We start from the raw sequence: 13,711 nt of genomic DNA, 5'->3' as shown, positions 1-13,711 counted from the left end.
AAAACTATGTAATCCAAAAATATCCCGTTCTTACTAACCTTTCATCGCAACCTGAAAATCACATGACGTCTGCCCTACTTCATTGGCTACAGTGCACTGATAATTGCCAGCATCTCCAGGTTCAAATTTCAGAATCTGAATTTTTGCTACATCGTCTGTCAGGCTTATGATGTGCCTCCTATCATTTCGAATCTGCATTGAGTCTTTGAAACAGGATATCTCAAAGGGAGCTGAGCCTGACAAAGTTCCTTCCAACACAACATCTGTGCCTTTAACAATTTCTTTGGATTCAAAGAGTTTCACAAATGCAGGAGGTTCTACAATAGGAAAGGACCAATTAGCTCAAGTTATTCAAACTGAAATGAAAAAGGTTTAATATCCTTGGGAAGTAGAATTAATTCAGAACAAACCTTTGACTTTTACCAGGCAACTACATCTATCAATGCCAGCTTCACTTGATGCTTGGCAAATATAATCTCCACTGTCTTCCACAAAGCAATTGTCAATATTTAGAGTAGCAACTGAGTCGGTGAAGGTCATTTGGTATTTGTCATTTGAGATGAGTTCAGTCTCATTCTTATACCATCTAATACTGATCTCTGGGCTGCCAGTGACTTTACATTCTAAAGTTGCAAGACTCTCACTTAATACTAGTTTAGTGAAGTCAAGCTTCATCACAAATTTTGGAGGTTCTAAAATAGAAAAAAAGATTGAAATTCATGAAATAAGATTAAAAATACATTAAAAGAATCATACTTAAAAATGGATGAAACAAATAAACAAGAGCAAGAAATGGCACCTTTCACAAATAAGGTAGTGTTGCATGACAACTTTCCAGCATCATTAGACACCTGGCATGTGTATTCTCCAGAATGAGATGGCTTCACAGAATGTAGCTCCAGTGAACTTGACTTGGTTTCTTTCTTGATGAAACAAGTTCCTCCAGTTAACATTTCTTTGTCTTCTTTGAACCATTTAATAAAAAAGGGTGCTGTTCCAGTGAAAGCAGCTTTCATGACAACCGTAGATCCTGGTACAACATCTTGTGACGGAGGTTTTAAGGTGAAGACTGGGGGTTCTAAATTTTAAGAGGATGGGGAAGAGCTTAGTTTAATAACACAATTTATTTTTTAAATTCACCGCAAAGAATTGTCAATAACACAGTGTATTAATTAAATACTTTTATAAGTATAAAACTGAAACCATGAAATATGATCTACAGCAAATTATCTAACCTTTAACAAAAACTGTTCCACTTGTTTCACTGTGTCCTGCAGGATTAGTAGCACGGCAAGTGAAAACCCCAGCATCTAATGTTTCTAAATCAGCTATTTTCAATGTAGCCGTGCTTTCCTGTTGTTGGATTTGATATTTTGCTCCAGTTTGAATGTCTTTGCCCTCTTTAAACCAAGACATTGTTATGGGTTGGGATCCTGAAACCTTGCATTCCATCTGAATACTTACCCCAACATTACCATCTATCTTTTTAAGAGTTTTTGTGAAAGTTGGGGGTATGATTTTATCTGCTCGAAAGAAGACAGATTATTGTTAAAAAACCTAAATGTAAAACAAACCAGGCATTCAATATATTTTCAGGTTAAAGAGAAAGAAGGAAGAGTAAGACTAACCAAGAACATTGATTGAGCAAGAGCATCGCTCCTTTCCAACCCGATTTGAAACTTCAACGGTGTATTCACAGCTATCTCCCCTCTCTGCCGAGAGGACTTTGAACACTGCTACATTGTCTTTAAAAGATATTTTGTATTTTCGACTCCCTGTAACCTCTTTGCCATCTTTAAACCATTTTACTTTGAGATCTGGACTTCCTGCAACTGTGCATTCCAGAGTTGCATTGTCCCCTGCCGTCACGCTGATGGATGGAGGGTTCTCAACAAACCTAGCTGGCTCTTTGACAGAAAGCACATACATAAATTAACAAATAATACTAATAATGTGCTAAAGTTCAAATCCTTGAACATTATGATAAGCTTATGGTTTTATTCTAACCTTGAACTGATATGTTGGCCTCGCATTTTTGTTTTCCAGCCTCGTTTTCAGCTTGACAAGTATATTTACCACCATGATTTATGGCAACATTTGCTATTGCCAAAATAACAGTGTTGTTTTCAAAAGATGTGGTAACATTAGGATCATCATTTCTGAGTATCTCAGAGTCCTTGAACCATTGAACTGCAATAGGTGCAGAACCCTTAAGAGATCCCTGGAGTTTTACAGCGCTGCCTAAAACTGCAGTTGTGTTCTCAATTTTCTTTGCAAAAGATGGTGGGTCTAAATTAAAGAGAGCATATTTAAACTTTATCAATAGACAATACATCGTACAAAAACACTAACCTCAACTTAAATTTTGGCTAGACCAGAAGTCTTCAACATGAGGCTCAGTAAAATTATATTTACACTTACACTGTGAATACACAAATAATTATTATTTCACTGGTATGTTGATAAAAGACATATGGCACGACTCGCAATAGAAATCCCAAATCAAACCCAAGCATAAAATGCATTATTTAAATTCAAAGAAATATTCTGCCTCAAAATGTTGAAGACCCCTGTGTTAGACCGTTGATATTTATTTGACCAACCTTTCAATTTTGCTACTGCTTTTGTAGTAATTTTACCAACATCATTAGAAATGCTGCACTGGTAATCTCCAACATCTGCACTTTCAAATGATTTGATTTCCAAATATGCAACTGTGTCTTTTGACACAACATTGTACTTATTATCAGTGGAGACTGGATTTTTACTCTTAAACCAGATCACTTCAAATGGAGCAGTTCCTGTAACTTCACATTCAAGAAGGGCTGTGCACCCTTTGCCAACCTCCACCATTTTCAGCTCCCTTTTAAAGGCAGGAGGTTCTAAGAAGAGGCAATAAGATTTAAGAACACTCTGCAATCTACAATAATATAAGAGCAATAAAGAAAGAAGCGAGAACCATGAGCATTACCTTTTACAGTAACTTGGCTGCTACAGCTTTCACAGCCTGCCTCATTCATGACTTCACACGTGTAATTTCCACTATCAGACTCTGACAAGTCTGTTATCTCAAGAGTGGCTTGATTGCCTTTGAAAGTGATTTTGTGTTTTTCAGAAGAACAAAGTGGCTTGTCATTCAAAAACCAAGTCACGTGAAGATCAGGCGATCCTTTAACGGTGCACGACAGACGTGCTGACATTCCTTTCTTCCATAAGATCTTAGGCTCCAGTTTTTTAACAAAGGCTGGGGGTTCTACGAATTAAATGTAAAGCAAAGTCAAATGTTTTGTTTTAAAGAAAAAGACAACTGAAACAAGTGACAGAAGAAAAGGGCAAAGGGAATAAAGACAAAGAGAAAAAATATAACAATCAAGATGCAAAACTTCATGGCAATGACACATCAATTGATGCATAAGCTTCACCACTTCTGTCAAAGCAATGCGAATACAGTTATATTCTCACACTTACAAAAATTAATACCCAGTAATGCAGATTTTCTTAAAATACTGCATTAGGAAAGGGCATTAATCATTTATTCTTACCTTGCACTGTTACAACAGAAGAACAACTGCTGCTTCCAGCATCATTTGCAGCAGTACAGGTATATGCACCAGTGTCTTTCAATTTGGCCTTTGGAATCTCAAGACTGGCCATTTTTTCCTCAAAAGATAGTTTACAATCCATTGTATTATGGAGTTTTTTGCCATCTCTCATCCAGACGACAGCCACGCCAGTGTCTTCATCTACCTGACACTCTAGGTGTAGTGGGTTTCCCACAGCTACAGCGGTTGCCTGAAAACTCTTCTCAAAGCGTGGTTTGTCTACAACCCTAAGTTCAGTGCAGCAGGTAGCTGTACCAACACTGTTGGAAGCTTTGCAAAGGTATGTTCCCTGATCACTCTGATGTAGATGCAAGATTTCAAGACAATACTTATTTTTGTCAGAGGACGCTTTGTAGTGATCATCAAGTGAAATGGCAATATTGTCTTTGTGCCAGACAACGGTCATGGGATCGGAACCTGAAATAACACACTGAAATTTCGCTTGCTTTCCCAAAAATAAAGTCATCGAATCAGGCTTTGATACAAACTCTGGTGGGAATACCTCTATAGAAAGAAAGTCAGAGCAAAAAACAAAAAATATATATCAATAACTGTGGCAACACAGTACAGTACAAAAAATAAAAGCATGCCAAGTGCAGTCAATTCAGTATGTGACCACACTTCAAGAGGACCATCAGCCAATACAAAGTAATTTTCTTACCTGTTACACTTAGTTTAGCAGAGCAGCTGTCAGATCCATGGCGGTTTGAAGCTTTGCAAGTAAATTCTCCACTGTCCGCCACTGATGGGCTCAGGAGCTCCATAGATGAAGAGTGAGAATAGTTGATAATCCGGCATTTGTCACTATGTCTAACCTCAGAACCAGACTTGAACCACTTGAAGGTCACGCCCGGAGCCTCCTCGATCTCACACTGAAACCTTGCAGGGCTGCCAACACTGGCTTCCAGATTTTGGATTTTCTGCCTGAAAACAGGTGGCACTGAATTGTGCAGACAAAGGGAAACAAATTAGTACATTTCTTTAACTTGTTTGCAGACAAAAGTAATCAAATGAGCATGAAAATCCACAGTGATTGGCACTTTTACTCAAAATGTTCTACGGAAAAATACAATGTTGATCAACTTAAATCAATATTAATATATTAATACTCAGAACTGTAGTTTCAATTACAGAAAGTGTCAATTACTGTGGACAGTTTGATGGAGTGAAAGAATATTCCACAAGTGACTGTAAAGTGTATGGTGATCTTGCTATGAGGAAGAAAAACAGAATGAAGAGTGAAATTATGAATAGAAATCCGAACATGCATGCAAAGAAAGAAGGAACGGGCTGCTTAATGATTGATAAACCGCAAAGCAGCATTTCATACGTTCTCAAAGGTAAATGACAAACATGAAAGACTCTGCAAAATGAAGAAGGAACACTGAATGAACATTGGAATGATACTGAAAGATCCAGCAGGTTAAGAGGTGATGTGGAGTCATGCTCACGCTTTGGTGCGGTGAAAAAAAGACATTGTGTTGTGAAGAACAAATTAAGATAGAAAACATTAAGGAGGTCTCTTCACTTAAATATAGAGATCCGTTCTATGAAATGAAGTGAGAAATTTGGTATTTAATGATATGCAATTTAGCAATGAATGGCAAGAGTTAGTCATGTGTAGCATTGGATGGCAAAATAATCCCATAACTCCAACCTCTTGGGACCACTGTGAGGTGGGAGGATCTTGAAGACTTGCCAGCTTCTCCTACAGCCTCACAAGTATATTCTCCTTGATGATCCTTGATAACTTTCCTGATTACTAGTGTGTAAGTGTCATGGTCTTTGGAACACTTGAACTCTTTGCCAGATTTAATTGATTTTCCATTAAACAGCCAATTCACTTTCTTTACGTGCCTTATTGTCAATGTAAATTTGGCCTCAGAATGTTCTTCTATTACAATATTTTCCAAATTACTCTCAAAGATGGGGTACTCTTCTCTAACTTCCTCTTTTTCTAACTTCATAATTGCTTCAGATATATATTCCTCCCTTTCCTCTGTTCGAAGAAAGATAGTAGTTTGTTCAATTGGAGCTGGCCCCAAGACCAATTCAGCTGCAGTCCCTACAGCTCTCTCATGCCTTTTTACTGTCACAGATCTGGTTTCTCGTTGCTCATCATGGATAGACTGTTGAACCTCAATTTTGGTTTCACTTGCCACATGAATTGCTGACTGCTGCATAACACTTTGTTCATCTGCTGTTAGAGACTGTACAGTTGTTTTGTACTCAGTTTTCAGAGCTGCAGATTGCGACTTTGGTGATGTGAAAGGCTCTACATTTTCTGTCAACCTAACCACCTCCACCACAGGAGAAAGAAGTTCTTTTGAAGAAGCCTGACTAACCTGTAATCTTTGGGGCCTGTCAATTTGCATAGTGCCTGGCTGCTCAGAGGTCAGAACCTGCTGTTCCCTATAAACAATGGAGTAGAGAGCAGCTTGAAGTTCACTTTTAAGATCAGCAGTCTGTGGATACTCTCCTTCAAAGGCAATTGTAATTTCAAATGGGGCACTTGCGCTTGTAACAAGATATGTGAACATGAGATATTTTGGTTCTCTCCTTTCTTTTACCTCAAGAACTTCTACAGACCCTAAACCCTCCACCAAATCTGCCAAGATCAAGGGTTGGTCAGATGCCACAGCAGTTGCTAGTGCATCTTTTAACTGATGCTTAATGTCCAAAGTGTGTGGTTTTGGAGCTGGAATAACAAAAGTGAGCTCTTTGGGAAGTGTTTGGCTCTCTCTTGATTCTGATATTATAAAGGCCCCCCTTCTCTGTTTAGTGATAGTTGCTGTGGTTGTTTCAGATTTTGTAATGTCTTGAGATATCTCACCTTTGATTACATGCTTTTCTTCCATTAATACTGACTGTCTAACAGACTGTCCTTCTTGAATTTGGACTGCAAAATCTTGCTCTGTGGCCTCAAGAACAATACTGCTTTCGGTTGAGATTTCTTTTTCCTCAACATGAAGTAATTCAGATGGGATTTTGGGTTCAACTTTAGTTTCAGAAACATATTTCTCAATTGTGCCTATGCTTTCTGTGTGTCCTTCCTCGATATCTTGACTTTCTGACACAGATGGCACATGTATGATGTTCCAGCAATCTTCTTTCTGAACTAAGGCACGCTGCTGTTTAATATCACTCACAAATGGAGCTTCCTTCGGTAATTGCACAGTTTCTGAGAATACTTGAAGAATACTTTTGGGTTTAGGTTCTTTTCTGATTTCAGACTGGACACCTGTTACAGACAAATCAAGATCTTTACAATAATCTGCTGTATGCTCCCTTTTCTCCTCTGTGCTTGCAACATGTTGGCGGGCTTTTTCTTGTCTTTGCACTGCCACCTGCTGGTCTGGCTTCTCCATTGAGATTATACCTTCTTTTGACAATGTATTTTCTAAATGGACTGCCTGAAGATGCAAAGGAGCAGGAGATTCCTTACAGGGTTGTATGTTAAGTTCCGTTTCTCTTGCTGATAACTGATATGTTTCTTCACATGTCACAGATTGCTGTTCATCCACTGAGACTGTATGCTTAAGAATTGGGCTTTTTTGAGCAGTTGCTTTCTCTATGCTGGGCTTCTCGCTGCTGAATCTACCTTCGTTCAAAAGACTATTCTGATCTGTAAAGACCTGCAAATGCAGAACTTGTCCCTCTTCTCTCTGGGAATGCACGGAAATTGCACTGTCTAAACCTGGGATCGAACTTGACTTATCAGCTTGAAGTTGATTTATTTCCTCTGCAACAATAGCTGATTTTAACACTCTGTCTTTAACAAGAGATGCAGTCTCCTCAACAGGCGTGTGCATAGATAACCTCTGTTCCCTTGATAAGGTTTGGGTAGTCTCACTAACTGAAAGGGTAACTGGTTTTGAAGATTCTCTCTTTACGGATGACTGAAAAATGCTGTCTTGTAATGACAGTTCTTTAGAGTGTCCGTCTGTGAATTGTTGTTTCTCTGTTGAAACTGCACTGTAAAGAATTTTAACTCCCTCTTTCACTTGGTATCCCTTTTCCTGCTTTGTATGAGGTATAACCTGTGAATGTTCTTTAACAATTGGAAGTTTTGTCTCAACTTGGTGACTTGATATTGGATACTTGGGCTCAGGGGCTGGCTTGATCTGTTCTCCTTCACTGCTTAATAATGGCTCAGCTTTGACAATGGTCAGTGAGGTCAAACTTTCAGTTATGGCAGACATCAGCTGTGAGGGATGCTCCTTTGCAATTTCAAGCTCTGTTAACTCTGGACTTTTGATACGATCAAAGTGCTGTTCTGTAAAGCCTTGACTTTCCTGAACTGCTGAGGTCATGGCAGCCATGTGGAGCTGTTTCAAATGGGTTGCTACTACTGGCTCTGGCTGGGATGAACCAGAAATTATACCTTCATGTACTTCATGTGACTGCAAGACTGCAGCTTGATGAGTTAACTGCTCCTTGTGCACAGTTGCAGCAGAAATATCCAAGTCGTGCAGCGTGTCGACTTGCTCACTTTCTATCGTTTGCCTATCTTCTGTACCAATGGTGTAAATTACCTGCTGCTCTCCCTGTAGACTTGCACCTGCCTGCCCGGGAAGGCTAACGCTGTACAAACGGGATTCAGTGGCATGCTCAGTCAGGGACACCTTATAACTTTTCTGCTCCCGAATTAACTGCTGTTGATGAAATACAGATACTTTTTTGTGGAATACAATCAACTCAGCACTGCAGCTGGCCTCCCCGAAGGTATTGGCAGCTTTGCATGTGTAAACACCACTGTCTTTCTTTTGGATATCACTCATGACAAGGAAGCCAGAGCCATCTTGGTTACTAACAACGGTGCAGTTCTGGCTTGACTTAATTTGATGATTACCCTTAAACCACTGAACACCAGGAACTGGAGCTCCAGAAACATTAAACTGAAATTTCACCTCACTGCCCTCTACACATTGCACAGGCTGAATTTGTGTGGTAAAGTGTGGTGGTTCTCCTGGTATTTTAAACATTTGTTCCACCCATTTTTCTGCTGCTGATAAATTACTTGATTGTATCTTTAACATTGTCTTGCAGGTTGTCTGGCCAAATCTATTACTGGCAGTACAGGAATATTCACCCTCATACTCTTTCTTGACTTCAGTTATAATTAAAGTGTACTCACTTCTCTCTTCAACAAACATATACACTGATGAAGAAGTAATAGCCCTACCATTGTGAAACCACTGAACCTTTGGCTTTGGAAAACCAGACACTGTGACAGTAAACCTAACGGAGTCTCCAACAGTAACTTCAGCAGGCATAAGCTTGGATTCAATCACAGGTTTGTCCTTTTTTCTCTCTAACGAACTAGAAAAACTTTTTTGCTCTGGCTTGAGTTCAAGTGTTTTAGATTTTTTAGGTAATTGCAGTGATGTGCTGTAGGTTTCATCCTCTTCTTCAGTCTTCACAGTCAAACTAGAAAATTCTGTATGAAAATAATGGGATTAAAGAATCAACAAAATATTCTCAAAAATTAAGAAAGAAGATTGAGGTCAAACAGCATTACTCAAGAAGCGGACATAAAAATGTCCTTAAGAGAATAAAGAGAATAGAATGCAGTATACCAGTAAACTTTTTCATCATAATTTTATTTACTTTTTCATGTACATATAATTACAACAAAAAGGCATACAAGCACATTTGCATTTAAAATTAAATTATGGCACACACGGTTTTGACTACTTGAACTACATTTGATTAACTACTTTTAACAAAGACAAAGAAAAATAAGGAATCATATGTAAGCTATTACTATTATGACCAGTTTATTAGTAGTTATGAAGTTTAACTACTAGTATTTTTCATATTTTTATTTACACCTAGTTAAATATTAGTTTTCCCGTGATCTTTAAAAAATCTATACAACAAAACGGGTACAATTAAATTAAAATCTATGCTGTTGTTCTAATACTGCAAATGATCATTTTATCTTCATGCACATAATGATTCAGAAAATAATCAGACTATGCAAAGAAAATGTAATCTTTTCTCATCTAGTCTGAAAACTCTTGGCATTTTAATTAATTTACCTTTATTGACCCTTTTAATAATTGATCAGAAAAATATTAAGGATGAAGAAAAACACAAATGAAAATAATGTTCTCATGCAGATTTACCTAAAACAATAGAAAAACATTTAGTCTACCATTTATATTCCAATAAAAATTCTTAAAACGCATGGCCATTGTAGTTGATAAGAAAATGTAGAAGACCAAAGCTACACTTTGGATTCATTGGCTGACATAAGCAAATTGTTTGATCATTTTAATCCGAGACTGTGGATTAAATGTTGCATTTAATTTAATATTAATTTCTAGTAAAGAGAACAAATAATGAAAAACTTAATCAAAGACTGCAGCATAAAGGTGTAAAGTAACTAGAAACAATTTCAGGGCTCAGAGAAAGTTTTTTTTATATAATGCAGGTTAAGATAATGTTTCTATACATCATTTCACAATATTTTACAACAGAAAAACAATTAAAATTGTATTGATTTAAATCTATCAGAGGTAAACAAAAAAAGTGGTCTGAAATTCATGAACCACCCAGACTGATCTGAAATTAAAATACCTTTAGCAACGAAGTGGTTTCAATGTACCCAACGTTGTTTTGGATTACACATTTGAATTCACCAGCATCACTATGAGTTACGTTTGTTATAAGGAGATTAAAATGCCCTGATGCTTTTTCCTGGATAATATACCTAGCATTTTTCACTGGAGCACCATCCTTGTACCATTCTGCTATAGGGTTTGGTTTTCCACTCACTAAGCATTGAAGTATAACTGGTGTACCTACAGCTGTAGTGACATTTTGCAGTGGGATTATACATTTAGGCGGTATTTCAGTGACTTGAAATTGAAAACTACAAGTGTTTGAGGATTTACCATCAAATTCTATTTTGTCGTCTTTTGAGGGTTCAGCAAAGACATCGAAGTTAATACTAACATATTTCTCCCCTTGCTCACTTGTTTCATTATCCGTAACAGCAACCAGTCTCACTGCTTTCTGAGACTCATCAGCTTCCTGTGGAAACTCAAATTCAAGCTCTATCTCTGATGATGGTTCACCATCAAATGATGAATACCCCACAACCAAGTCAAACTTCTGTGGCTGAACCTTTGCGCTACCAAGAGACACAGCAGTTAATTCTCTTCCCCTTGTCTTGCCTGAGAATAACTGTGGGTTCATAACCATAAGTGATGCTCTACAAAGTGTTTCACCAACAACATTAATAGCTCTGCAAGTATAGATGCCACTGTCATGTGTGTTGGCTTTGAGAATTTTCAAAAAGTGATTGTCTCCATCTGAGGAATAGATGTACTTTTTCCTATCCATGGGAATCTTCATATTGCCTTTATACCATGACACTACTGGAGACGGAATACCCATTAAAGAGCATTCAAACATTACATTTGTGTTTTCTGGAGTTTCAATATCATAAATTGGGTTTATAAAACGTGGTGGCATTTCTGTAACTTCAAAGGCTATTTGTAAATCCTCACTTTCCTGAGTAATAAAATCGACAACACCTTCTTCAAAGATGCTTGGCAAAACGTCAAGAGATATGATCATGCTTTTGTTGTCAGCTGAATACTCTGGAATAGTGACAATCTTGACCTGTTTTTCAAACTCTTTCACTTCATTTTCATCTAACTCAACTTCTAACAAGATTTCTTGAGGAGATGGAGACCTTGAAGGATCTTCATCTTCTTCAACATCAAACTCTATGACATGTTGATGGGTTACAGAAGGAGGGGGTAGCATCTGCCTAGCTTCCTGGGATATAACAATAACTAAAGCAACACTTTTTGCCTCACCAACATAATTCAGAGCCTCACAAATATATTCCCCCTGGTCAGCCTTTGTGACATTCCGTATTGCCAAGGCAATGTTATCACCATCTCTTGCAATGCTAATCCTCTTATCAGCTTTTAGCTCAGTTTTGTTTCTAAACCATTTCACCTCTGGAGTGGGTAGTCCAAATACTTCAGCAAAGAACTGTAAAGATTCACCTTCAAAAACTCTTCTTTTTGTAAGGGGCTTAAGGAAAGCTGGAGGGATTCCCTGAACCTTTTCCTGAAGTGTTCCTAAACCTAGTAAACCACGCCCATCTGAAGGAATCATGCCCTCATCTATTGTAAAAACAGGGGGAGCAGTTTCTGTACCCTCATCCCCTGGAGAGTTAAAGAACGTAGCCGGAGAATAAAAACCATCACTCGAGCTAGTTGGGGGTCTCTTATGTTCTGCAGGGGAAAATGGATAGTCAGGAGGTGTCAAGACTGCCCCTGGAGTCTCTGAGGGGGTATGGAAACATTCAGGTGACTTTTGAATCTGAGATATTTCTGTGGATGAAGCTGGAGTGTAAAAACGTTCAATTTCAGCCATCTCCTCACTAAACGTGCTCCCTACTTCTATGGACATTTCTGACTCTGGTGACAAGGGTCTTCCCCAATCAGATGGTTGGTTATAGTAGTCATAAACAGCACTGAAAGTTACTTCTTCTTCCTCAAGTTTAGAAACACCAACAGTACCTTGCCTGGCGGGTTGTTTCTGTTCCTGCTGAAGCTGTGTCTTCTCTGACAAAGAATAATCGGTTAAGTCAGACTGTAATGTTCTGTCAGCCTCAATTCTGGATTTTAAACTAACCAGTGTTGCCGTATTTGAGGCATTCATTGTATTACTCTTCATATCAGCTGAACTAACATAATCTTGTGGCATGTCCACAGGTTGCATTTCTGCTGTTCGGGTGTTAACATGACTTATTTTTAAAGGCTCTGTTATATTAGGTAAGTGTGAAATTTCTTGAGCAGATATACCAATGCCACTCTCAGCAAAGACATCACTTTGCCTAACATATGCCTCTTCTTCTGTAATTCTTTGCTCAACTGTGCTGTCTGAGAGTCCTTTACTCATTTTCTCTGGCAATCTAGCCTGGGGTCTAATCAATGTGGGTGAATGCTGGACTTCAGTAACATTGGCCAAAGATACAAAATGGTGCGAGTTGACAAAAGACATTCTTTCCACTGTTTTTTCTTGGGAGGTGTGTTGTGTGCTATCCAGAACTATATCTGTATCATCTGAGGGACGTTCAAAAAAGAAGGTCTTTGCTGCAGTTACAGTAGGATCTGCTTTGAACTCTGCCATGTTGTCCTGGGTAGGATAAAGTGAAGTTGCTTGCTCCAATTCATATTGCTCAGATTCAAGATCTATCTCAGGAATATCTTCAACAGGGAAATATGACACATCCCTTGACATTGCCATCATCTCATCAGGCTCATCTCTGAAACTTGTTGGCATTTCAAATGCTTGTTTTAACTTGGATACTTTAACATCTGCTCCCGATGACTGCAAACCACACCCTGTTATTACTGGCATGTACGATGCTGGTTTCATAGTGTGCCTGGGTTTGGGAACATCCTCCCACAGATAAGGTTCATCGATTTTGCTAGTATCCTGAAATTCATCAGAAAATCTACTATAATCATGAGTCCCCTCACTTCTAACATGTTTTAATGGTGTGGAAGAACTTACTAAAGTCTTTGTTCTCACTGTTGCATTTTCTGAAGATGAGTCAAGCGATCTTGTTTGGTTATTCACTTCTGACATGACAAATGACGAAAACCCAGAGTCCGGAAGAGTGGAACCAAAAGACACATCAGCTATACTTTCAACCTGTCCAAGAGTGTTAGAAGCAACAAATCTGTATATTCCAGTATCATGGTATGTAAAATTATCAATGTAAAGTCTGTATCTGCCATCTTGTACATCAGATCTATATTTGTTAGTATTCAGATCAATGGAAATGCCATCATGGGACCATGTGGCTTCAGGTGTTGGTTCACCAACTATGATGCACTCAAGCATAGTAGTATGGCCCTTTGAAGCACTAATGTTCTCTAGCTCTCTAACAACCTGAGGAGCTTCACCAACAACATCAAAAGAAAATGTAAACTTATGCTTCACTGTTTGAGAGGTGCCATCATCAACGGGAGATTCTGAAGTTTTTTCAGTAGGCTCACATGTGTCTTTAGCTTCATCGATCATTTCTAGCACTGGTGTTGGAGCTGTTATTCTAATCTCAACTGGTGAAG

At 38.4% G+C, this 13,711-nt stretch overlaps 1 protein-coding gene across 1 annotated transcript in view; it reads right to left on the bottom strand.

Moving 5' to 3' along the window:
• The window catches only part of ttn.2 (titin, tandem duplicate 2), a 157,165-nt gene that overhangs the window by 116,066 nt on the left and 27,388 nt on the right, over positions 1–13,711 (bottom strand). Inside the window, 10 exon segments of the mRNA XM_079464461.1 lie at positions 39–317; positions 411–692; positions 800–1,078; positions 1,236–1,523; positions 1,629–1,907; positions 2,008–2,289; positions 2,604–2,882; positions 2,972–3,253; positions 3,543–4,106; positions 4,264–4,542. Of these exon segments, the coding sequence (XP_079320587.1) occupies positions 39–317; positions 411–692; positions 800–1,078; positions 1,236–1,523; positions 1,629–1,907; positions 2,008–2,289; positions 2,604–2,882; positions 2,972–3,253; positions 3,543–4,106; positions 4,264–4,542 (3,093 nt within the window).

Source organism: Barbatula barbatula (assembly GCF_947034865.1).
Source record: "Barbatula barbatula genome assembly, chromosome: 9".
NCBI lineage: Eukaryota > Metazoa > Chordata > Actinopteri > Cypriniformes > Nemacheilidae > Barbatula > Barbatula barbatula.
The sequence above is the reverse complement of the archived record's forward strand: the minus strand, read 5'-3'. Positions and strand labels throughout refer to the sequence as shown.